The sequence below is a fragment of the Hyla sarda genome, chromosome 5, assembly GCF_029499605.1.
Source record: "Hyla sarda isolate aHylSar1 chromosome 5, aHylSar1.hap1, whole genome shotgun sequence".
Classification (NCBI taxonomy): domain Eukaryota; kingdom Metazoa; phylum Chordata; class Amphibia; order Anura; family Hylidae; genus Hyla; species Hyla sarda.
Genome location: NC_079193.1, coordinates 73,503,274 through 73,527,134, shown reverse-complemented (window position 1 = coordinate 73,527,134; position 23,861 = coordinate 73,503,274). Strand labels below are relative to the sequence as shown.

Here is a 23,861-nt window from a genome sequence, read left to right as displayed (position 1 = left end):
GTGTCTCCCAACCAGGGTGCCTCCAGCTGTTGCAAAACTACAACTCCCAGCAAGCCCGGACAGCCTTTGGCTGTCCGGGCATGCTGGAAGTTGTAGTTTTGCAACAGCTGGAGGCACCCTGGTTGGGAGACACTGTCTTATCAGCTTGGTACGCCATACAGATCCTAAGGGACAGAGGTACATATGCTGTACATTTATTACAGGGAACAGGTGACAGAACAGTTTTTATCTGTTCTATTATAATAAAGTGTGACTGGGAGCAGATGCCCTTGTTTCAGGAATTTACGACATATCCAATTGATCGGCTATTTAAGTCTATAGTGAGAAAACTTTACAGATTTTCTATTTGTTAAAAGGGTCCTATGAAAATAAACTAATCATAAAGCATCCTTCTATCTGGGATCCCCAGCGATCAGCTGTAATCTGTGGTTGTAAATGTTCAATTTTCCTGCAGTGCCACCACAGGAGAAGAGGAGTATTACACAGCACAGCATTCAAATTAAAGTGGTACTCCGCTGTTCAGCGTTTGGAACAAACCGTTCCGAACGCTGGAGCCAGGAGTTTGTGACGTCATAGTACCGCCCCCTCGTGATGTCACACCTGCTCCCCTCAATGCTAGCCTATGGGAGGGGGCGTGACGGCTGTCACGCCCCCTACCATAGACTTTGATTGAGGGTGTTGGTCGTGACATCATGAGGGGGCGGGGCTGTGACATCATGAGCTCCCAGCTCCAGCGTTAAGAACAGTTTGTTCCAAATGCTGAGCAGCGGAGTACCCCTTTAATGTTTTCTCTGTGCGATACAGGACAGGATAGGTCCTGCAGAAAGTCACTCTTTTAAACCGTTCCTCATTCTGTCTGAAGATATAGATTTTCCAAAACCTGTGCAGAGGAAAAGTTGACCAGTTGCCCATAGCAACCAGATTACTTCTTTTATTTTATTTTAAAGGGGTACTCTGTTGGAAAAAAAATAATTCACATCAACTGGTGCCAGGAAGTTTAACAGATTTGTAAATTACTTCTATTAAAAAAATCTTAATCCTTCCAGTACTTATTAGCTGCTGAATACTACAGAGAAAATTATTTTCTTTTTGGAACACAGTGCTCTCTGCTGACATCTCTGTCTATTTTAGGAATTGTTCAGAGCAGCATATGTTTGCTATGGGGATTTTCTCCTACTCCGGACAGTTCTTAAAATGGACAGAGATGTCAGCAGAGAGCACTGTGCTCGTGATTCAGCAGAGAGCTCTGTGTTCCAAAAAGAAAATAATTTCCTCTGTAGTATTCAGCAGCTAATAAGTACTGGAAGGATTAAGATTTTTTTTAATAGAAGTAATTTACAAATCTGTTTAACTATATGGCACCAGTTGATTTAAAAAAAAATAAATAAAAAAAAAAAAAAGTTTTCCACCGGAGTACCCCTTTAAGATAGGCCTCTGAAAAATGAAAGAAGCAATCTGATTGGTTGACTTTTCCTCTGCACAGGTTTTGATAAATCTCCCCAATAGTTAGTAAACAGAGAACCCTCTATATTAAAAGCAGGGAATGTAACAGGGATTTTTTTTCTTTTAAATGAAAGTGCTAGTTTGCTTTCCCTTTTAAGTTAACGTGCAAAAGAGGTTAAAACTAAAATTTCAGCACTATCCCAATAGCAAAAATTAAAAATTAAAAATAAAAACATTCTAAAACTTGAGAAAAAAAATAAACTGTAAAAATGTAAAAATCAAGTAAAATAGTCATACGTTTTTTGCTATGGGTTGTAGAACAGTTTTTCTCCTAAAATCTGAGTAGTAAACCTTTAACAAAAACCTAGTTCTGACTTAAAATAATGCCAGCTATAAAGTTGTTAAAAATAGAATTAAAAATATAAAATCTTGTAAACATTTCAGTGCTGTATCAGCCTTTGCTTTCTTGGAGCATGATGTGCACAAACAGCGTGGCGGAGGGATAAGGATCTCCGTTCCGATTCAACAGGTGTATGTGCCGATAACCTGCAATTCAAGAAAAGAATTACAACGTGGAATGAATTATTACTGGAAATTATTTGTGGTAACCTCAGCTTCTATATCTACACACTAACAACAACAGGCTCCTTGATATAGTCTGACCTTCCAGTGAGAATGATGACACTGACATGCATGTCTTGTCCCTCAGTTAAGCAAGGAAAGTCTTTAGGGGCGGAAACCCCCTTTGACATCTTATCCCCTATCCAAAAGGATAGGGGATAAGAGGTCTGATCAGTGGGGCGTGACCGGTTGTCTGGGGTGCTGCAGCTGAGGTTGCAGGGGTTCCCATCGGCGGGACTCCCGTAATATCGGCTGCGGCACCCCCAAACATCAGGTGCACGGAGCAAACGTTGCTCCGTGACGAATGACTGGCTTGGGATGCGGTTACACCCCACTTGTGATGTCACAGCCATGCCCCTCAATGCAAGTGTATAGGAGGGGGCGTGACAGTTGTCACGCCCCCTCCCATAGACTTGCATTGAGGTGGTGTGGCCGTCAAGTTACGAGTCTCCGATGCTGCACACAATGCTTTTAACAAATGCCGGGTGCAACAGGGAGATCCCTGGGGTCCCCAGAGCAGAGTACCCCTTTAAGGCCCCTAAAACACAGACGAAAGACAAATTTGGTTGACTCCTATGTGTTTGGGGGCCTCCAGACTCTCCCCAACAAATGAGGTCAAAGACGAAAATTATTATATTGGATTTCAAGTGCCCAATCATTTTGTATTATAGGAGATAAATCACAAGCAGAGGAGTCTGTCAGCGGCTTACCCCTCCTTTTTCTAGTTACAGCAAGTGAACATACATAACTAAGTTAGTTCTTTTGTTTTTACCTAGTTGTAAACTGGACAGCGGAACAGTGTATTGTCCTACAAAGTCATTCCGTGAAGAAGCATCATAATCCTCCACCAGAAATCTTACTAAGGCAAGGGCGGGCACATCGATTTCAAACTGAAAATGTTCATTCCACATGGGGTTAAACCCTAAAAAAGAACAGAAAAACAAAAAGAAAAATTCTATAAAAGGAGTTTGCTAGCATAATATAACCAACAAAACAGAAAAAATAAATGTATGAGTGTGCATATTCTGTGTAGCAAGATGGGATCAGTAAGGGACCCAGAGAGCCTCGGGACAGCAAAATTGGGAAGGCAAGTAATGTTTTTAAATCGCTTTGAAATAAAAAACTAAACAAACCACAAAATGCCAGGCAGCCCCTTTAAGTGGTGTGCACAGTCTAAATGCAAATAACTGGTTCTTCTTACCGTTATTCTCCACAACCTTTGAGAGCTTCTTCTCTCGGTCCCGTGCCACCCCTAATACCTCCACAGACACAAAGGGGTCCACTATAGAGCTCTTCTTCTTGTTCACTTTTGGTAGCTGCTGTCCCGAGATGATCTAAATATATATCAAAAAAGGAGATTTATCCAAACCTGTTCAGAGGAAAAGTTGACAAGTTGCCCACCATAGCAACCAATCAGATTGCGTCTTATTACGGTATTATAATTTTTTTTCCAGAGGCCTTTTTTAAAGTTTTATGAAGCGCTCTGATTGGTTGCTATGGGCAATGGGGCAACTTTTTATCTGCACAGATTTTGATAAATCTCCACCCAAGTTTCCATGTTAGCAATGAGTAAATACTTTGCATTAAAACTTTAAGGCCCATGAGATACACACAACTCCATAGCAATCTTAAACCGTTCAAGATCTTGCCCCTTTTTACCTTAAATGGATACTCTGGTGAAAAACGTTTTTAATCAACTGGTGCCAGAAAGTTAAACAGATTTGTACATTACTTCTATATAAAAATCTTAATCCTTCCAGTACTTATTAGCTGCTGAATACTACAGAGGAAATGGTTTTCTTTTTGGAACAAAGTGCTCTCTGCTGACATCACGAGTACAGTGCTCTCTGCTGACATCTATGTCCATTGTAGGAACTGTCCAGAGCAGCATATGTTTGCTATGGGGATTGTCTCCTACTCTGGACAGTTCTTAAAATGGACAGATATGTCGGCAGAGAGCACTGTGCTCGTGATGTCAGCAGAGAGCTCTGTGTTCCAGAAAGAAAAGAATTTCCTCTGTAGTATTCAGCAGCTAAAAAGTACTGGAAGGATTAAGATTTTTCAATAGAAGTAATTTACAAATCTGTTTAACTTTCTGGCACCAGTTGATAAAAAAATAAATAAATAAATAAAAAAAAAATAGTTTTCCACCCGAGTACCCCTTTAACCCCTTAACCACTTTCACTTTAAGCATTAATAACTCTGGGATGCTTTTACCTATCATTCTGATTCCGAGATTTTTTTTTCGTGACATATTCTACTTTATGTTATTGGTAACATTTTGTCGATACTTGCATCATTTCTTAGTGAAAAATTCCAAAATTTGATGAAAGAAATTGAAAATTTAGCATTTTTCTAACTTTGAAGCTCTCTGCTTGTAAGGAAAATGGACATTCTAAATAAATTATATATTGATTCACATATACAATATGTCTACTTTATGTTTCCATCATAAAGTTGACATGTTTTTACTTTTGGAAGACATCAGACGCGCTGGCGCTGTAGAGGGCTCAGAAGGGAGGGAGCGATAATGGGATTTTGGAGAGTGAGTTTTTCTGAAATGGTTTTTGGGGGGCATGTCACATTTCGGAAGCCCCTATGGTGCCAGAACAGCAAAAAAAAAACAAAAAAACACATGGCATACTATTTTGGAAACTACACTCCTCAAGGAATGTAACAAGGGGTACAGTGAGCCTTAACACCTCACAGGTATTTCACGACTTTTTGTTAAAGTCGGAGGTGTAAATGAAAAAAAAATGTTTTTCACTAAAATGCTGTTTTTTCATTTGCTCAGCCCACTGTTCCAAAGCGCACAGTTGTCAAACCTCAGTGGGGTGTAAATACTCGCTGCACCCCTTATTAAATTCTGTGAGGGGTGTAGTTTCCAAAATGGGGTCACATGTGTGGGGGTCCACTGTTTTGGCATCACGGGGGGCTCTGTAAACACACATGGCCCTTGACTTCCATTCCAAACAAATTCCCTTTTCAAAAGCTTAATGGCGCTCCGCGCTCCGCATTGTAGTTCGCTCGCAGTGCACTTGACATCCATACATGGGGTATTTCAATACTCAGAAGAAATGGGGTTACAAATTTTGGGGGTAATTTTCTCCTATTACCCCTTGTAAAAATGTAAAATTTGGGGAAAAATTACAATTTTCATTTTCACGGACCTCTGTTCCAAAAATCTGTCAGACCCCTGTGGGGTGTAAATGCTCACTGTACCCCGTATTACATTACATGAGGGGTGTAGTTTCCAAAATGGGGTCACATGTGGGTATTTATTGTTTTGCGTTTATGTCAGAACCGCTGTAAAATCAGCCACCCCTGTGCAAATTACCAATTTAGGCCTCAAATGTACAAGGTGCGCTTTCACTCCTGAGCCTTGTTGTGCGCCCGCCGAGCATTTTACGCCCACATATGGGGTATTTCCGTACTCAGGAGAAATTGCGTTACAAATTTTGGGGGTCTTTTTTTCCTTTTACCTCTTGTGAAAATAAAAAGTAAACCAGCATGTTAGTGTTAAAAAATTGTTATTTTTTTTTACACTAACTGGCTGGTGTAGACCCCAACTTTTCTTTTTCATAAGGGGTAAAAGGAGAAAAATCCCCCCAAAATTAGTAGTGCAATTTCTCCCGAGTACGGAAATACCCCATATGTGGCCCTAAACTGTTTCCTTGAAATACAACAGGGCTCCGAAGTGAGAGAGCGCCATGCGCATTTGAGGACTAAATTAGGAAATGCATAGGGGTGGACATAGGGGTATTCTACGCCAGTGATTTCCAAACAGGGTGTCTCCAGCTGTTGCTAAACTCCCAGCATGCCTGGACAGTCAGTGGCTGTCCGGAAATGCTGGGAGTTGTTGTTTTGCAACAGCTGGAGGCTCCAATTTGGAAACACTGCCATACAATAAGTTTTTCATTTTTATTGGGGGGGGGGGGGGGGGGTGGAGAGTGTAAGGGGGTGTATATGTTGTGTTTTACCCTTTATTTAGTGTTAGTGTCGTGTAGTGTAGTGTTTTTAGGGTACATTCACACTGGCGGAGGTTTACAGTGAGCTTACCGCTAGGAGTATGCGCTACGGCGAAAAATTTGCTGCAGCTCATACTTGAAGCAGGAAACCCATTCACACAGGCACCCTGTACATTCACAACTCCAGCTGTTTCAAAACTACAACTCCCAGCATGCACTGACAGATAGTGCATGCTGAGAGTTGTACTTTTGCAACAGCTGGAGGCACACTAGTTGGAAAACCTTCTGGTTCTGTTACCTAAGGGTACATTCCCACACGGCGTATTTGCTGCTGCGTATTTAATTTTCTCTGTTGAAGTCAATGGGTAGGAAAATACGCAGCACCAAATACGCAGCAAATACGCAGCAAAATACGCCGTGTGGGAACATACCCTTACTCAGTATTTACCAACCAGTGTGCCTCCAGCTGTTGCAAAACTTCAACTCCCAGCATGTACTGATCGCCGAAGGGCATGCTGGGAGATGTAGTTATGCAACAGCTGGAGGTACACAACTACAACTCCCAGCATGCCGAGACAGCTGTTTGGGCATGCTGGGATTTGCAGTTTTGCAACATCTGTAGGGCTACAATTTAGAGATCTCCAAACTGTGGACCTCCAGTTGTTGCAAAACTACAAATCCCAGCATGCCCAGACAGCAAACTGCTGTTTGGGCATGCTGGGAGTTGCAGTTTTGCAACATCTGGAGGGCCACAGTTAGAGATCACTGCCAGTGATCTCCAAACTGGGGCCCTCCAGCTGTTGCAAAACTACAAATCCCTTCATGCCCAAACAGCTGTCTGGGCATGTTGGGAGTTGTAGTTTTGAAACATCTGGAGGGTTAAAGTTTAGAGACCACTGTATAGTGGTCTCAAACTGTACCCTCCAGATGTTGCTAGGCAACTTACCGGCTTCCGTCGGATCCAGGGAGCCAGCCGCACGACATCGCCGGACTCCGATCTCCTCCACCGATGGTGACCCGCAGCCTCGCCCGTGGGGTAAGTGGACGTTGGCGCCGGTACTCTGTCGGTTCCCCGTTCTGCCGAAAGTAAAGCCCCCCCCCCCCCCCCGATCTGCTATTGGTGGTCGCGTCTAGGGGGATCCTGGGTGTCTTGGACAACTGTGATCCCCCTTATATTCCAGGTCACCGGGTCACCATAGACCCGTATGACCCGGAATAGCCGCAAATCTCAAGTGTGAATTCACTTGCGCTTTGCGGCGATCGCCAACATGCGGGGGACTGATGATCCCCCTGGGCATTTGCGCGGGGTGCCTGCTGTTAGATATCAGCAGTCAACCCCGTCCGGTTCCCGCCTGGAGCATGGCAGGGACCGAAATTCCCACTGGCGTACAGGTACGCCCTTGGTCCTTAAGGGGTTATGACATATGCTTAAATTTGCCTTAATGTGACCCCTATAACTTTTTTATTTTCCATATACAGGGCTGTAGGAGAGCTCAATTTGTGAGCCATGATGCATAGTTTTTATCAGAGTAATTTTTGTTTTGAAGGAGCTTTATGAACATTTTTTTGTTTTTTTTATATATAGGATGCGACATAAAAATAAATAAATCTGTAATTCTGGTATTTAGTACTTTTTTTGGTTTATGCTGTTTATCATGCAGGATCATAAACCTTATATTTTGATAGTTCGGACAATTCCGCGTGCGGCAATACCAAATATGTTCATTTTCTTTCATTTTAAATTTGTAAAATAGGAAAGGTGGGAGATTAAAGGGGTACTCCGGCCCCCAAGACATCTTAACCCCTATCAATGCAGGGTGTGACGAAACACGGGGGCGGAGTCGTGACGTCACGATACTCTGGCCCCGTGGTCTTAACGCTTCAAACTCAAAGCCTCCAGCACTGTGTGGAGCTCACACAGGGGGGTGCTGAATGAGAGATTGCGGGGGTACCCAGGGCGGGACCCCCGCAATCAGACATCTTATCCCCTATCCTTTGGATAGGGGATATGATGTCTTAGGGCCGGAGTACCCCTTTAAGATTTTTTATTAGGGGAGGGGCATAATACACATACAAATTATAATTCTATATAATCTCAAGCAGTTAGTACAGTGCTGGATGGAAAGCAAGACTGGAGTTTGGATACGAGTTTTGGGAGTGACTGAAAGTTCTGGGTATGAAGGGGGAGATTTATCAAAACCTGTGCAGAGGAAGAGTGGTGCAGTTGCCCATAGCAACCAATCAGATCGCTTCTTTCATTTTCCACAGGCCTCTAAAGAGAACTACACCACTCTTCCTCTGCACAGGTTTTGATAAATCTCCCCAAAAGTCACTCCCATACTCCAGTTCTGGGGAGTGCGTTGCAGTCCAAAACCTGATCTCCCAAGTGTGTGAGCAATGTCAGAAAGCAGCAGAGAAGAGTTGCTCTAAAGCAGATCAGATTGTCTGTATATTGGATACTGATACACTGCACCAATAAAAGACAGAGTTTGGGACTAAACATGCCAAGTTTTGAGTGAGACGCTCAGAGGTTTATGTAAAGAACGTTCAAATTTCTCTTATATCGCAAGGTGCAAGTGTGAATTACTACAATAAACCCAAGACTACTGAACGGTGACACCTGCCTAATCAGGTCTGTTTGCCTGCTGGAAAGGCTGTTTGAAGGATTCCATTGTAAGAAACATATAATTATTTTTACATATATTTTTTGTATTTATTTTACACTTTTTTAAGTCCCCATAGGGGGCTATTATAAACAATCATTGTATCATAATGCTATGCTACTGTATAGCATTAACCAGTTAGATTGGTACTATACTAGCCTACAAGAGGAGCGCCTATGGCTCTGGCTGCCATCTTAACTCATTAGACGCCCACAATCTAACTGCAAGGGGTTCGAGAGTACCCACCAGCAATTTTATTCTATTTTTTTAGATGTCGCTATCAGCATTGGTCACAACATATAAAGGATTAATGGTGAACATCAGTCTGATAGCAGCAGTCACTCAATGTCTATACAGGACATATATGTATATTACTTGTGCTTGAGGCACAGACAACTATGACATACATTTCCGGCCATTGAGTTAAAAAAAAAATTATATCAACTGGTGCCAGAAGGTTAAACAGATCTGTAAATTACTTCTATTTAAAAGTCCTAATCCTTCCAGAACTTATGAGCTGCTGTATGCTCCACTGGAAGTTGAGTAGTTCTTTACAGTCTGACCACAGTGCTCTCTGCTGAAACCTCTGCCCATGTCAAGAACTGTCCAGAGCAGGAGAGGTTTGCTATCGGGATTTTCTCCTGCTCTGGGCAGTTCCTGGCATGGACAGAGGTGTCAGCAGAGAGCACTGTGGTCAGACAGAAAAGAACAACTCAACTTCCTCTGTAGTATACAGCGGCTGATAAGTACTGGAAGGATTAATATTTTTTTTATAGAAGTAATTTACAAATCTGTTTAACTTTCTGGAACCAGTTGGTTTGGAAAAAATTGTTTTCCACTTTAAGAAAGGTACTATGTTTGAATATAAGACTGCTTTGGCCTTTTATGTCAAAATCATTTGTTGTATACATTGATAAAAATCAATACTTAACCATAATGTTGAGCTTTTTTGGAGTCCACCATTCCCCATCCTGTATGGACTTTGGATTGAATTTAGACTGACTATACCGGAGGAATGACGGCTTAAGGACATAGCCACAGAACCCATTGTCACGGAATTTACCTTGATAAACATCCATCTCGGTACATGGGGTTTGAAAATTTAAAGCCACTAAAAAAAAACAAAAAAAAAAAAAAACATTAAGTTAATAAGCATCACATCTACACATAAAAGATCTATGCACAAATGTCAGAAAAATGATACATATCAGATGAAGCAATAGGTCAGTGCTGAAAAAATAACTATTGGAGGATGGGAGATTCTCCACTGAAATAGTTATTCATATTTTTCTCTGTGTCTGCTCAGGATTTAGATGAACTTCAGAATATTTTGGCTGACCTTAAAAAACCTGCCAATGTCACAAACATAGCTGTCATCGGATTAAAATGATGGAGGCAGAAATACCCAGCACATATTAGGATATCAAACATTTTCCCATTTCATTAAAGATTACAGCCGAAAAAAAGAAATCTGTATTAAAATATTCCAAGCACAGATGGCAATATAGCTTTTGATGTAGCGCTGCTTTAAAGAATATACTTTCTGTGATAAATCCATTTATTTAGCACAATAGTTTCTGACCCATCACGATCCAATTTTTGCCTTATAAAAAGGGAGGATTTTTTTTTTAAATAAAAACACATTTTTAAATATCGAAACTGAAAAGCGAGAATGTGTGAGCTTGTTACATATCCATAGTGACTCTTTTAATGTAGAATATATTTTATTTGTAGTGCCCTTTATATTAGTTTCTAGTTAACCCCTTAACTGTGCAATACTGTGTCAGAAGCCCAATTTATGTAATCTTTGACAGGATGGGGAACCGAAATGATAAGTTCCCTGTCCCTTAAAACCACAAATGCAGAAGCACTGGCTGTATTTGGGCAGACACTAGGGAACTGTGTGATGTCAATAATAAGATCAAAGGGGGCCTGGACGCATGTATAGACAACCAGAAGACTGCTGGGACCCCCACAGATCATGAAAGTTATCCTGTTTGAATTAAACTGGTTGAGTATAAATACTATTGCTTCACTTAAAGGGGTAATCCGCTGCTCAGCGTTTGGAACAAACTGTTCTGAACAATGGAGCCGATGCCGAGAGCTTGTGTCTTCATAGCCCCACCCCCTCAATGCAAGTTTATGGGAGGGGGCGTGACGGATATACCCCTTTAAATGTCTAATCTACTATTTTCAGCAGGCCCATAGACTGTAACATCAATTTTAAATAATGGGGAAGTCATTTGTGTTTGCAAAAATAAAAGAATTTACTCATGCTTGGGGACGAAACCTCAAACTGTGCATGGAATGGAAAGCGTCCAAAGTATATGAATGTGCTTGAATGAGTGTGTGAATATCCCTTTCATTCTGGTCAGCAAATATTAAAGCATCTGTCCAGAATTTCAGAGTAATGTCACAGAAAACCCCATTAACCTTTTAAGGACGCCGGGCGTATGCATACGCCCTGCATCCCGAGTCCTTAAGGACGTGGGGCTTATGCATACGCCCGTGGGAATTCCGGTCCCCGCCGCTAGACGGTTGGGGACCGGACCGGATTGCCTGCTGAAATCATTCAGCAGGCATCCTGGTTCATCGCCGAGGGGGGTCCTGAGACCCCCACATGTCGGCGATCGCAGAAAATCGCATGTTAATTCAGACATGCGATTTTCTGCTATTCCGTGCTGATCGGGTCTCTGGTGACCCCCATCACCCGGAAAATAGGGATGATCGGAGCTGTCAGTGACAGCCCCGATCATCCTGAGGGATAGGAGAGAGGTCGCAGTGCTGCGATCTCCTCCTATCCCCTGCCATTGGTCAGAACTGATTCTGACCAATGGCAGGGCAGGACAATGGGTTGCCATGGCAACCCCCGTTCTGCCCACCCCTGGATGTCGAGGGGAACGTGGGAAGAAGATGGAGGCCGGTACCTGGAGGAGAAGATGCCTGGGGACCCCGGATCGTCGCTGGAGACTGCTGGATCCTGGCTCAGGTAGCGAAACTACTAGGGAAATTTTTTTTTAAATTGTTGCTCTAGTTTGAAGCCCTCTATTTTTTTCAAAAAGCAAAAATATGTCAATTTTATGATGCAAACATAAAGTGGACATATTGTATTTGTGAATAAAAATAAAATGTATTTGGAATATCCATTTTCCTTACAAGTAGAGAGCTTCAAAGTTTGAAAAATGCAAAATTTTCATGAAATTTTGGGATTTTTCACCAAAAAAGGATGCAAGTAATGCCGAAAATTTACCACCAAAATAAAGTAGAATATGTCGCGAAAAAAACAATCTCAGAATCAGAATATTCGGTAAAAGCATTTTCGAGTTATTAATTCGTAAAGTGACGGTGGTCAGAATTGTGAAAAAGGGCTCAGTCCATAAGGGAAAAAAGGGCTGCGCCCTTAAGGGGTTAATACAGGTTTCCAATGGCTATGTAGTTGATAATCCTAAAGATTTTGTTTGTGCACATACCCCCTGAATTGTAAAGTTCTGCGGAATATGTTGGTGCTATATAAACAAAGATTATCATTATTACCAAGAAAAGTGGTTAGAGAATTTACTGCAGCAGATTCACAAAAATCTACTCACCTATCTGGCAGCCGACGTTCCACATGTCTACAGCACTGTAGTTGGAGGAGTCTGTTCTCATGCCATCGGGATAGATCCTGGTCAGCTGCCTGGAATTATGGCGACCAAAACTGTTTCCTATATTGGATAGAGAAGCACAATATACAAGATTAGAAGGAAGTACCATGCCAATAGAAACATTGAGGACTGTCAGCAAAAAAAAAAACTTCCTAGTCCTTATATTATTTACTTAAATGGTTATCTTTGGATTGATAGGTGTTCATCCTAGACATGCTTATATTCACTTATTGTGGATTTATTAACCAAATGTGCTGGACATTTGCTCCAAGCATCTACAACTCTTTCAGTAGAATAATATTTACTCATGTCACTCCTGGTTTTTCCCCCCAACTAACCTCAGATAGTGCCCTCTTAGCTTCTTAAAGGGATACTCCGGTGGAATTATTATTTTTTTTTTTTAAATCAACTGGTGCCAGAAAGTTAAAACAGATTTGTAAATTACTTCTATTAAAAAAAATCTTAATCCTTCCTGTACTTATTAGAAGTACTTATTTTAAGAACTGTCCAGAGTCTGAGAAAATTCAGATAGCAAACATATGCTGCTCTGGACAGTTCCTAAAATGGACAGAGATGTCAGCAGAGAGCACTGTACTCGTGATGTCAGCAGAGAGCCCTGTGTTCCAAAAAGAAAATAATTTTCCTCTGTAGTATTCAGCAGCTAATAAGTACTGGAAGGATTAAGATTTTTTTTCATAAAAGTTATTTACAAATCTGTTTAACTTTCTGCCACCAGTTGATAAAAAAAAAAAAAAAAAAAAGTTTTTTTTTTTTACCTGAGTACCACTTTAACCCCTTAACGACTCAGGACGTAAATGTATGTCCTGGTGATGTGGTACTTAACGCACCGGGACGTACATTTACGTCCTCAGCATAGCCGCGGGCATCGGAGCGATGCCGGCATGATGCGCGGCAGGCCCCGGCTGTGGATCGCAGCCAGGGACCCGCCGGTAATGGCGGACACCCGTGATCCCGCGGATGTCCGCCATTAACCCCTCAGATGCCGTGATCAATACAGATCACGGCATCTGCAGCATCGCAGTCAATTAACAGGATGATCGGATCACCAGCAGCACTGCCGTGGCGATCCGATCATCCTGCACGGCAGACGGAGGTCCCCTCACCTGGCTCCGCTGTCTTTTGGGAGTCTTCTGCTCTGATTTGCCTTCCCGCAGACCAGAGCAGAAGATGACCGATAATGCTGATCAGTGCTGTGTCCTATGCATAGCACTGAACAGGATTAGCAATTGAGTGATTGCTATAAATAGTCCCCTATGGGGACTATAAGAGTGTAAAAATAAAAGTAAAAAAAAATTGAAAAACCCCCTCCCCCAATAAAAACATAAATTGTCCCATTTTCCCTATTTTACCCCCAAAAAGTGTAAAAAAATTAATTTATATACATATTTGGTATCGCCACGTGCGTAAATATCCGAACTATTAAAATAAAATGTAAATGATCCCGTATGGTGAACGGCGTGAACGTAAAAAAAAAAAAAAGTCCAAAATAGCTGCTTTTTTATAACATTTTATTCCAAAAAAATTCAGAAAAAATGTAATAAAAGTTTTGTATAAGCAAATATGGTATTAATAAAAAGTACAGATCACGGCACAAAAATGAGCCCTCATACCGCCGCTTATACGGAAAGTGAAAAAGTTATAGGTCTTCAAAATAGGGTAATTTTAAACGTACTAATTTGGTTAAAATGTTTGCGATTTTTTTTAAGCGCAACAGTTATAGAAAAGTGTATAATCACGGGTATCATTTTAATCGTATTGACCCAGAGAATAAAAAAAACGTGATTTTTACCATAAATTGTACGGCGTGAAAACAAAACCTTCCAAAATTTGCAAAATTGCGGTTTTCTTTTTAATTTCCCCACACAAATAGTATTTTTTTGGTTGCGCCATAGATTTAATGGTAAAGTGAGTGATGGCATTACAACGGACAACTGGTCGCGCAAAAAACAAGCCCTCATACTAGTCTGTGGATGAAAATATAAAAGAGTTATGATTTTTTGAAGGGGAGGAGGAAAAAACAAAAACTTAAAAATAAAATTGTCTTAGTCCTTAAGGTCCAAATGGGCTGAGTCCCTAAGGGGTTAAAGGTTTCAATTGTGTCCTCTTCTTTTCCCCAGACTATAGAGCAGGCATGTCCAAGCTGTGGCCCTCCAGATGTTGTAAAATTACGACTCCCAGGATGTCTCCAGCATACCTAGACAGGAGTTTGCTGTCTGGGCATGCTGGGATTTGTAGTTTTGCAACATCTGGAGGGCCACATCACTGCTATAGAGGTTTTTTGTTTGTTTGTTTTTTTCGGATTCATTTTTGGCATGGTCATAAAAAAAATAAAAACATCTTTTAATGTAGAGACATCAAAAGTTTTGATCTGGGTATGAGTGTACAGTGACACTTTAAAGGGGTACTCCAGTGGAATAATTTTTTTTTCTTTTTTAAATCAACTGGTGCCAGAAAGTTAAACATATTTGTAAATTACTTCTATTAAAAAATCTTAATCCTTCCTGTATTTATTAGCTGCTGAATACTACAGAGGAAATTCTTTTCTTTTTGGAATGCTCTCTGATGACATCACGAACACACTGCTCTTTGCTGACGTTATTATAATAATAATGATAAGTCTTTATTTATTGTTGTCCTTAGTGGGATTTGAACCCAGGGCCCCAGCACTGCAAGGCAGCAGTGCTAACCACTGAGCCACCATGCTGCCCTTAGCATACATCTGCTATGCACGGTTGCTAAAATGGACAGAGATGTTAGCAGAGAGCACTGTGGTTGTGATGTCATCAGTGTTCCAAAAAGAAAGGAATTTCCTCTGTAGCATTCAGCAGCTAATCAGTACTGGAAGGATTAAGATTTTTTAATAGAAGTAATTTACAAATATGTTTAACTTTCTGGCACCAGTTGATTTAAAAAAGAAAAAAAAAATTGTTTTTCCACCGGAGTACCCCTTTAAGTCACTTTGCCATGTACACTTTAAAACCGTGCTCCATTTATGTAGCCTGTCTATAGAACTGTTCTATTTTATCACTACCTTTCACAATCTCCCTCTTTCTAGTGGTTTCTATACCTCTAGCCAAAACTTTGAGTTGCTTTCCCTACTGCCTGGCCGCACTGATCACTACCCCTAAATCCATCTCTTCTGCAGTCCTCACTACCTGCCGATACGACGCTCTGTCTGAGGATTCTTACTCCACAGATCCATTATTTTACATTTGGAAACAATGAACTTTAGTCTTCACTACTCAGACCACTTATCTAGTAAAGTTAAATCAAGATCAAGCACGGAGATTTATTAAAGGAAATATTGCCCAGTTGTCCACAGCAACCAATTAGATTGCTTCTTTCATTTTTAAAGAGACCTCTGCAAAATGAAAGAAGCGATCTGATTGGTTGAAATGGGCAACTGGGCAATATTTCCTCTACACAGGTTTTGATAAATCTCCCCCTATATTTCAGAGAAGACCATATCAACATGCAATGGGCCGAGAAAGTGTTACGGTCGGTGTTACGCTCAGCTATTATTTTATGAGAGAACAATGCCAGCTGTAATTAAATTAATTGTAATTATTATAAACACAACAAAAGGAAAAAAAAAAACCACTATGGGGGGTATTTATCAATTTTGCCTGTTGACAGTTTCTTTTTACCCTTTTTTTTTCACTTTGGTTTTCGTGGACATGCACCAAATTTATCATTTGGTGCACGTTGTTAGTAATTTGGGCTCAAATGATGAAATCAGCTGTTCACAGCGCCTTTTACACAGAACTTACCGCCACAGAGGACGTGTATTTTACCCTGTAGAGCAGCCATTTCGGAGTCCCTCCTGCAGTATATCAGCAAGCGACATGAGGTATTTTCTTTTGTGGGGTTTATAGCCACCATGTGAAATGGATTTTATTTTCAATTTGGGTAGTTTTTTTTTTTTTTGGTTACTTTATTGCAGTGGTCTTCAACCTGCAGACCATCAGATGTTGCAAAACTACAATTCCCAGCATGCCCGGACAGCCGTTGGCTGTCCGGGCATGCTGGGAGTTGTAGTTTTGCAACATCTGGAGGTTGCTTACCTTTCCTAAACGTGTGTGGCCATGTCCAATGCTGGCTCAACGGAGGGTGAAGGTTCCTCAGAGACAACTATGTCACAGGATAGTATTGAGCAGCCCCGGAGGCGTCGCTGCTTTCACAAAAAAAAACGCCTTTACATTTTCTGACATTGCTAAGTGTGTTTTCCATGTGCAAAATTTCTTGGCGGTGATTTGCGCCCCAAAAAAAACTAAAGATCGATTGGCGCAAATGATGAATTACTGACTTAGGGTGCGTTCCCACAGGGCGTATACGCAGCGTATTTGACGCTGTGCAAAATTTATGGCAGGAGCGGGAAATACACTGTGAATCCCTTGCTCACTATACACACAGGGCTTTCCGGCGGCAGCCCTGTGTGTGTAGTGAGTTTTGGAGGCGGGGCTGTGTGCCTGCACACATAGGGCTGCCGGCGGAAAGCCCTGTGTGTATAGTGAGCAAGGGATACGCAGTGTATTTCCGCTGCTGCCATAAATTTTGCGCAGCGTCAAATACGCTGCGTATACGCCCTGTGGGAACGCACCCTAAAGTTAAAAATCACACACAGGACCGTGTGATTTTGATAAAGTTGTAAAAATGACAGCGGAGGAAATGTGCCAAACTTTGGCGCAAAAATACACTGCGCCAAAGCATTGCTCCAAAGTTACGTAAAAAAAAAAACACATAAATCCTTTGATAAATACCCCACTATATGCTCCATGGGATGATTCAGGACATTTATTCCATGAAAACACCCTGCAGATAAACAGATTTGTAGTATGTACCCTGTCTTACCAAATTCATTGGCCAGCTTCAGAGCCTTGCTCTCAGTGAGGGAGGACATCTCGTAGAAAGACTGATGCTCTGCTGCGTTTTCAAAGCCCCGGAAGTGCACACTCTTACAGTATATCACTATATCAGACAGTTCCTTAGCAAGCTTCAGCTTGGCACCCTAGAATACAATTTGGGTCAAATATGTAGTACAAACACCCCTTTGTAAAATGTATAACTATATATATATATATATATATATATATATATATATATATATATACACACATATACATACACACACACACACACACATATACCATATGCAAAATCAACAAATGTTGCAGTATCTTGTAATACCTTTTTTTATTGGACTAACAGCATTTTGTAGAGACAAGTTTTCGGGATTCCTCCCTTTATAAAGTCAAAAGCAAATCTAAGCTCCCAAGCAGAAGACACAGGTCACATCTCACAAATATGCAGGGGTTAAGACAATAGATGTGGAGAATTCACACTAAGATAATGTCCATTCAATGCAGTACTTCCATATTGTGAAAAAGTGCTAATTACATAATTAATCTTGCAACCAGGAGAGCACATCTTGTATTCGCCACCCACCTATTTGAGCTGCATGCACAGTGCCAGCTCACAAACAGCCGGGTGGTGACCACGGGGCCGGAGTATCGTGATGTCACGCCTCCGCGTGATGTCATCCCCGCCATGCAAGTCTATGGGAGGGGGCGTGACATGCCGCGGAACCCCTGCGGTGAGACATATTATCCCCTATCCTTTGGATAGGGGATAAGATGTTTAAAAGGGGTACTCTGGCCCTGAGACAACAGCTGTCACACCCCCTCCCATAGGCTTCCATTCAGGGGGGCGGAGCGTGACGTCACACGGGCCGGAGCCTTGACGTCACAACGCTCCGGCCCCGTGATCGACAGTAATCAAACCTGGAGCGAACATGCTCCGGGGACTGATTTTAACGGGGTGCGGCGTGCAAGATCACGGGGTCCCCAGCAGCAGGACCCCCGCGATCAGGCATCTTATCCCTTATCCTTTGGATAGGGGATAAGATGTCTAAGCGCCGGAGTACCCCTTTAAGAGTCTCCTATGTCTGCCACTCGTTACCTGTATTAATGGCTCCTGTTTGAACTTGTTATCAGTATAAAAGACACCTGTCCACAACCTCAAACAGTCACACTCCAAACTCTGCTATGGCAAAGACCAAAGAGCTGTCGAAGGACACCAGAAACAAAATTGTAGACCTGCACCAGGCTGGGAAGACTGAATCTGCAACGGGCAAGCAGCTTGGTGTGAAGAAATCAACTGTGTGAGTAATTATTAGAGAATGGAATACATACAAGACCACTGATAATCTCCCTCAATCTGGGGCTCCACGCAAGATCTCACCCCTTTGGTGTCAAAATGATCACAAGAACGGTGAGCAAAAATCTCAGAACCACACGGGGGGACCCAATGAATGACCTGCAGAGAGCTGGGACAAAGTAACAAAGGCTACCATCAGTAACAGACTACGCCAATAGGGACTCAAATCATGAGGTGCCAGACGTGTCCCCCTGCTTAACCTGTTGGGGACTAATGACGTATAGGTACGCCCTTTCTCCCAGGTACTTAAGGACCAAGGGCGTACCTGTACGCCCATGGGAATTCCGGTCGCTGCCGCACACGGGGCAGTGATTGGAAAGGGATGACTGCTGATATCTATTAGCAGCCATCCCTGCACATTGCCTAGGGGAGTTCTGAGACTCCCTCTGAGACTCCCTCTTGTCGGCCGTGATTCGTCATTCAGTTCTGCACAGTTGTCTCCAAACTGCGGACCTCCAGATGTTGCAAAACTACAACTCCTAGCATGCCCAGACAGCCAAAGGCTTTCTGGGAGTTGTAGTTTTTTGATAACTTTTACACTTTGTAAAAGTAAAAGTTGAGTCGTTGTCCGGGGGTGGCAGGGGGTGTTGGGCTGTGTGAGCTGCCATGATCAGGGTCTGCGGCACGGCAGCTGTGAGCAGCAGATGCAGCAGGGCAGCTGTGATTAGGAGCTGCGGCTGTGACTGTTGCGGCGGAGATGACAGGCGTCAGTAAAGATTGTTGGTGAGTGATCTTCACTGCGGCCTTGTAAAAGTTTTCAGAACTACCACTCCCAGCAAGCCCAGAAAGCCTTTGGGGGGGTCCGGGGGTGGAAGGGGCTGCAGGAGCTGCTTACCGGCAATCAGGGGCTGCGGCGGGGCAGCTGTGATCAACGGCTGCGGCTGTGATCAGGAGCTGCGGCTGTGACGGTTGCGGCGGATACGACAGGCGGCAGTGAAGATCGTTGGCTGTCTGGGCATGCTAGGAGTTGGAGACCACTGTGTAGTGGTACTGCAGATGTTGGAAGACTACTACTCTCAACATGCCCAGACAGCCAAAAGGCATGCTGGGAGTTGTAGTTCTGTAACATATGGGCATGCTGGTAGTTGTAGTTTTGCAACACCTGGAGGTGCAATGGTTTCCAAACTGTGTCCCTTCAGAGGTTACAAAACTACAATTCACAACATGCCCAAACAGTCAGGCATGCTGGGCATTGTAGTTCTGCAACATCGGCAAAATCTGAAGTCATAGAACTACAACTCTTAGCATGCCTGGACAGACTGGGCTTGCTGGGAGTTGTAGTATTGCAACATCTAGTGGGGGGTGGCACAGTTTGGAGACCACTACACTGGGTTACAAACTGTGCCCCTTCCAGCTGTTGCATAACTGCAAATCTCAGTGCATGCTGGGAGTTGTAGTATTACAACATCTGGAGGGCCACAGTTGTCTCCAAACTGTGGCCCTTCAGATGTTGTAAAATGTTGTAAAACTACAACTCAGCATGTCTAGACAGACAGTCATGCTGGGAGATGTAGTTCTGCAACATTTGGCCCTTCAGAGCCGAACTACAACTCCCAGCATGTCTGGACAGTCTGGGCATGCTGGGAGTTGTAGTATTGCAACAGGTGGAGGCACACTGGTGGGGAAACACTGAATTAGTCTGTAACCTAACTCAGTATTTCCCCACGATTGTGCCTTCAGCTTTGGAAAAACTACAACTCCCAGCATGCACGGTCTATCAGCTTTGCAGATTTGCAACCCCCTCCCCCCCCCCCAAATGAAAATAAAAACATCTTGTACAGCACGGTTTCCAAAACGGAGCCTCCAGCTGTTGCAAGGAGGAAAGTGTAATGCTTGCATCCGGGTCTGCCCCGATGCAAATCCCTAATTTAGGCCTCAAATGGGCATGGCGCTCTCTCACTTTGGAGCCCTGTCATATTTCAAGGAAACAGTTTAGGGCCACATATGGGGTATTTCCCTATTCGGGAGAAATGGTGTTACAAATTTTGGGGGGCTTTTTCTCCTTTTTCCCCTTATGAAAAGGAAAAGTTGGGGTCTGCTCCAGCATGTTAGTGTAAAAAATGAAACTTTTTTACACTAACATGCTGGTGTTGCCCCATACTTTTCATTTTCATCAAAGGTAAAAGGAAAAAAAGACCCCCCAAATTTTTCCTGACTATGGAAATACCTCACATGTGGACTTAAAGTGCTCTGCGGGTGCACAACAGGGCTCAGGAGTGAGAGTGCACTATGTAAATATGAGGCTTAAATTGGTGATTTGCACAGGGGTGGCTGATTACAGCAGTTCTGACATAAACAAAATAAAAAATAAAAATAAAATATAAAAACACGCGACCCCATTTTGGAAACTACACCCCTCATGGAATGTAACAAGGGGTATAGTGAGCCTTAACACCCCACAGGTGTTTGACGAACTTTCGTTAAAGTTGGATGGGAAAATGAAAAATTTTATTTTTTTCACTAAAATGCTGGTGTTACCCCAAATTTTTCTTTTTCACAAGGTAATAGGAAAAAAGCTCCCAAAAATTTGTAACACCATTTCTTCTGAGTAAGGAATACCCCAAATGTAGATGTAAAAAACTCTGCTGGCGCACTACAGGGCTCAGAAGGGAAGGAGCAAAATGGTTTTTTGAGAGATCATTTGGCTGGAAATGAAGGCAATGTGCGTTTACAAAGCCCACATGGTGCCAGAACAGTGGACCCCTATTTCGGAAACTACACCCCTCACAGAATGCAATAAGGGGTGCAATGAGCGTTTACACCACACAGGTGTCTGACAAATTTTTGGAACAGTGGTCCATGAAAATGAAAAAATAAAATGTTTCATTTGTACAGCCCACTGTTCCAAAGATCTGTCAAACGCCACTGGGGTGTAAATGCTCACTGCAACCCTTATTACATTCTGTGAGGGGTGTAGTTTCCAAAATGGGGTCACATGTGGGGGGGGGGTCCACTGTTCTGGCAACACGGGGGCTTTGTGAACGCACATGGCCCCTGACTTCTATTCCAACCAAATTCCCTCTCCAAAAGCCCAATGGCGCTCCTTCTCTTCTGAGCATTGTAGTTCACCCGCACTTTACATCCACATATGGGGTATTTCCATACTCAGAAGAAATGGGGTTACAAATTTTGGGGGGAATTTTATCCTATTACCCCTTGTGAAAATGAAAAATTTGGGGTAACACCAGCATTTTAGTGAAAAAAAAAAATCAAATTTTTCATTTTCACGTCCAACTTTAGCGAAAATTGTCAGGTGTTAAGGCTCACTATATCTCTTTATACGTTTATTGAGGCGTGTAGTTTGCCAAATAGTGTGCCATGTGTTTTTTTTATTATTTTTTTTTGCTGTTCTGGCACCAAGTGGTCTTCCTAAATGCAACATGCCCCCCAAATAACATTTCAGTAAAATTCGCTCTCCAAAAGCCCAATGTCGCTCCTTCCCTTCTGAGCCCTGATATTTCCTTCCTCGAGAGAAATTAGATTACACATTTTGGTGGCTTTTTCTCCTTAACCCCTTGTAAAAATTAAAAAAAAAAAAAATGTTTGTGTAAAAAATGAAGATCTTAAATTTTTTCCTCTGCCTTGCTGCTATCCTGTGAAACACCTAAAGGGTTAACAAACTTTCTGAATGTCATTTTGAATTCTTTGAGGGGTGCAGTTTTCATAATGGGGTCCGTTATGGGGTATTTCGAAAAAGACCCTCAAATTCACTTAAAAACTGAACTGGTCCCTAAAAAAAATTCAGATTTTGACATTTTCGTGAAAAATTGGAACATTGCTGCTAAACTTTGAAGCCCTCTAATGTCAACTTTATGATGCAGACATGAGGTAGACATATTGTATACGTGAATCAATATATAATTTATTATGAATATCCATTTTCCTTACAAGCAGAGAGCTTCAAAGTTAGAAAAATTCTAATGTTTCATAAAATTTTTGCATTTTTCACCAAGAAAATTATGCAAGTATCGACGAAAATTTACCACTAACAAAGTAGAATAGGTCATGAAAAAAAAAAAAAAAAAAAAAAAACTATCTCGGAATCAAATTCATAAGTTAAAGCATTCCAGAGTTATTAATGCTTAAAATGACAGTGGTCAGATGTGCAAAAAATGGCTGGTCCTTAAAGCGTACCTGTCAGATCCAACAAAATAAGACATTTTCTTATATATCACTCAGTACCTAATTCTGACCATGTACATCTAATTTTTTATGTGTCTAGCACCTTTATTTTTTTATTACACTTAATTTAGCTCACTAGTCTGAATTTCTCTCAAAAGGGAGGGGGCGTGGCCTCCCAGTGCAGGTCTCCGCCCCCTCCCTCAGTATGCTGTCTGCTCACATCTCCCCTAGCATTAGCAAAACTACAACCCCCAGCTTGTCCTCACTGACAGTAGCGGGACACAAGCTGACAGTGGGAGGATTTTTCCTCCAGCTATGAGCCCTGCGCTCACAGCTGTCAATCAACAAAGTGTGCCCATGACATAGGTGATGATGCATGGACACAGCAGGACTAGGATGTGTCAAAGCAAGCAGGGGGGTGGGGGGTGGGTGGGCGGCAGTTGTTTGACTGGCTTTTCCAGTATGAAATACTGAAAATTTTCTAATGAAAGCAATTGCAAAACCTTTTGGTTATACATGCTTTACAACATATCAAAAGTTTTTGTATCTGACAGTGCCCATTAAAGGTTAAAATGGGCTTTGCCCCCAAGGGGTTAAGCCAGTACATTTCTGGGCCCGTCTGAAGTTAGCTAGAGAGCATTTGGATGATCTAGAAGAGTATTGGGAGAATGTCATATGGTCAGATGAAGCCAAAGTGGAACTTTTTGGTAAAATCTCAACTTGTCATGTTTGTAGGAGAAAGAATGCCGAGTTGTATCCAAAGAACACCATACCTACTGTTAAGCATGGGGGTGGAAACATCATGCTTTTGGGGCTGTTATTCTGCTAAGGGACCAGGACGACTGATCCGTGTAAAAAGAGAATGAATGGGGCCATGTATCGTGAGATTTTGAGTGAAAACCTCCTTCCATCAGCAAGGGCATTGAAGATGAAACGTGGCTGGGTCATTTAGCATGACAATGATCCCAAACACACCGCCCGAGCAACACACGAGTGGCTTCGTAAGAAGCATTTCGAGGTCCTGGAGTGGCCTAGCCAGTCTCCAGATTTCAAACTGATAAAAAACCTTTGGAGTGAGTTGAAAGTCCGTGTCGCCCAGCGACAGTCCCCAAAACATCACTGCTCTATGAGATCTGCATGGAGGAATGGGCCAAAATACCAGC

At 42.3% G+C, this 23,861-nt stretch overlaps 1 protein-coding gene across 3 annotated transcripts in view; it reads right to left on the bottom strand.

Annotated features, from left to right (window-relative positions):
- Positions 1-1,378: 1,378 nt before the first annotated feature.
- Positions 1,379-23,861, bottom strand: part of PLCD1 (phospholipase C delta 1) — a 159,803-nt gene continuing 137,320 nt past the window's right edge. For all 3 annotated transcript variants that reach the window (XM_056519684.1, XM_056519685.1, XM_056519683.1), the window contains exons 10-15: positions 17,212-17,368; positions 12,283-12,399; positions 9,628-9,806; positions 3,266-3,398; positions 2,837-2,986; positions 1,379-1,989 (exon numbers count right to left, since the gene is read on the bottom strand). In XM_056519684.1, the coding sequence (XP_056375659.1) occupies positions 1,895-1,989; positions 2,837-2,986; positions 3,266-3,398; positions 9,628-9,806; positions 12,283-12,399; positions 17,212-17,368 (831 nt within the window). In that variant the 3' untranslated portion in view covers positions 1,379-1,894. The remainder of the gene's footprint in view (positions 1,990-2,836; positions 2,987-3,265; positions 3,399-9,627; positions 9,807-12,282; positions 12,400-17,211; positions 17,369-23,861) is intronic.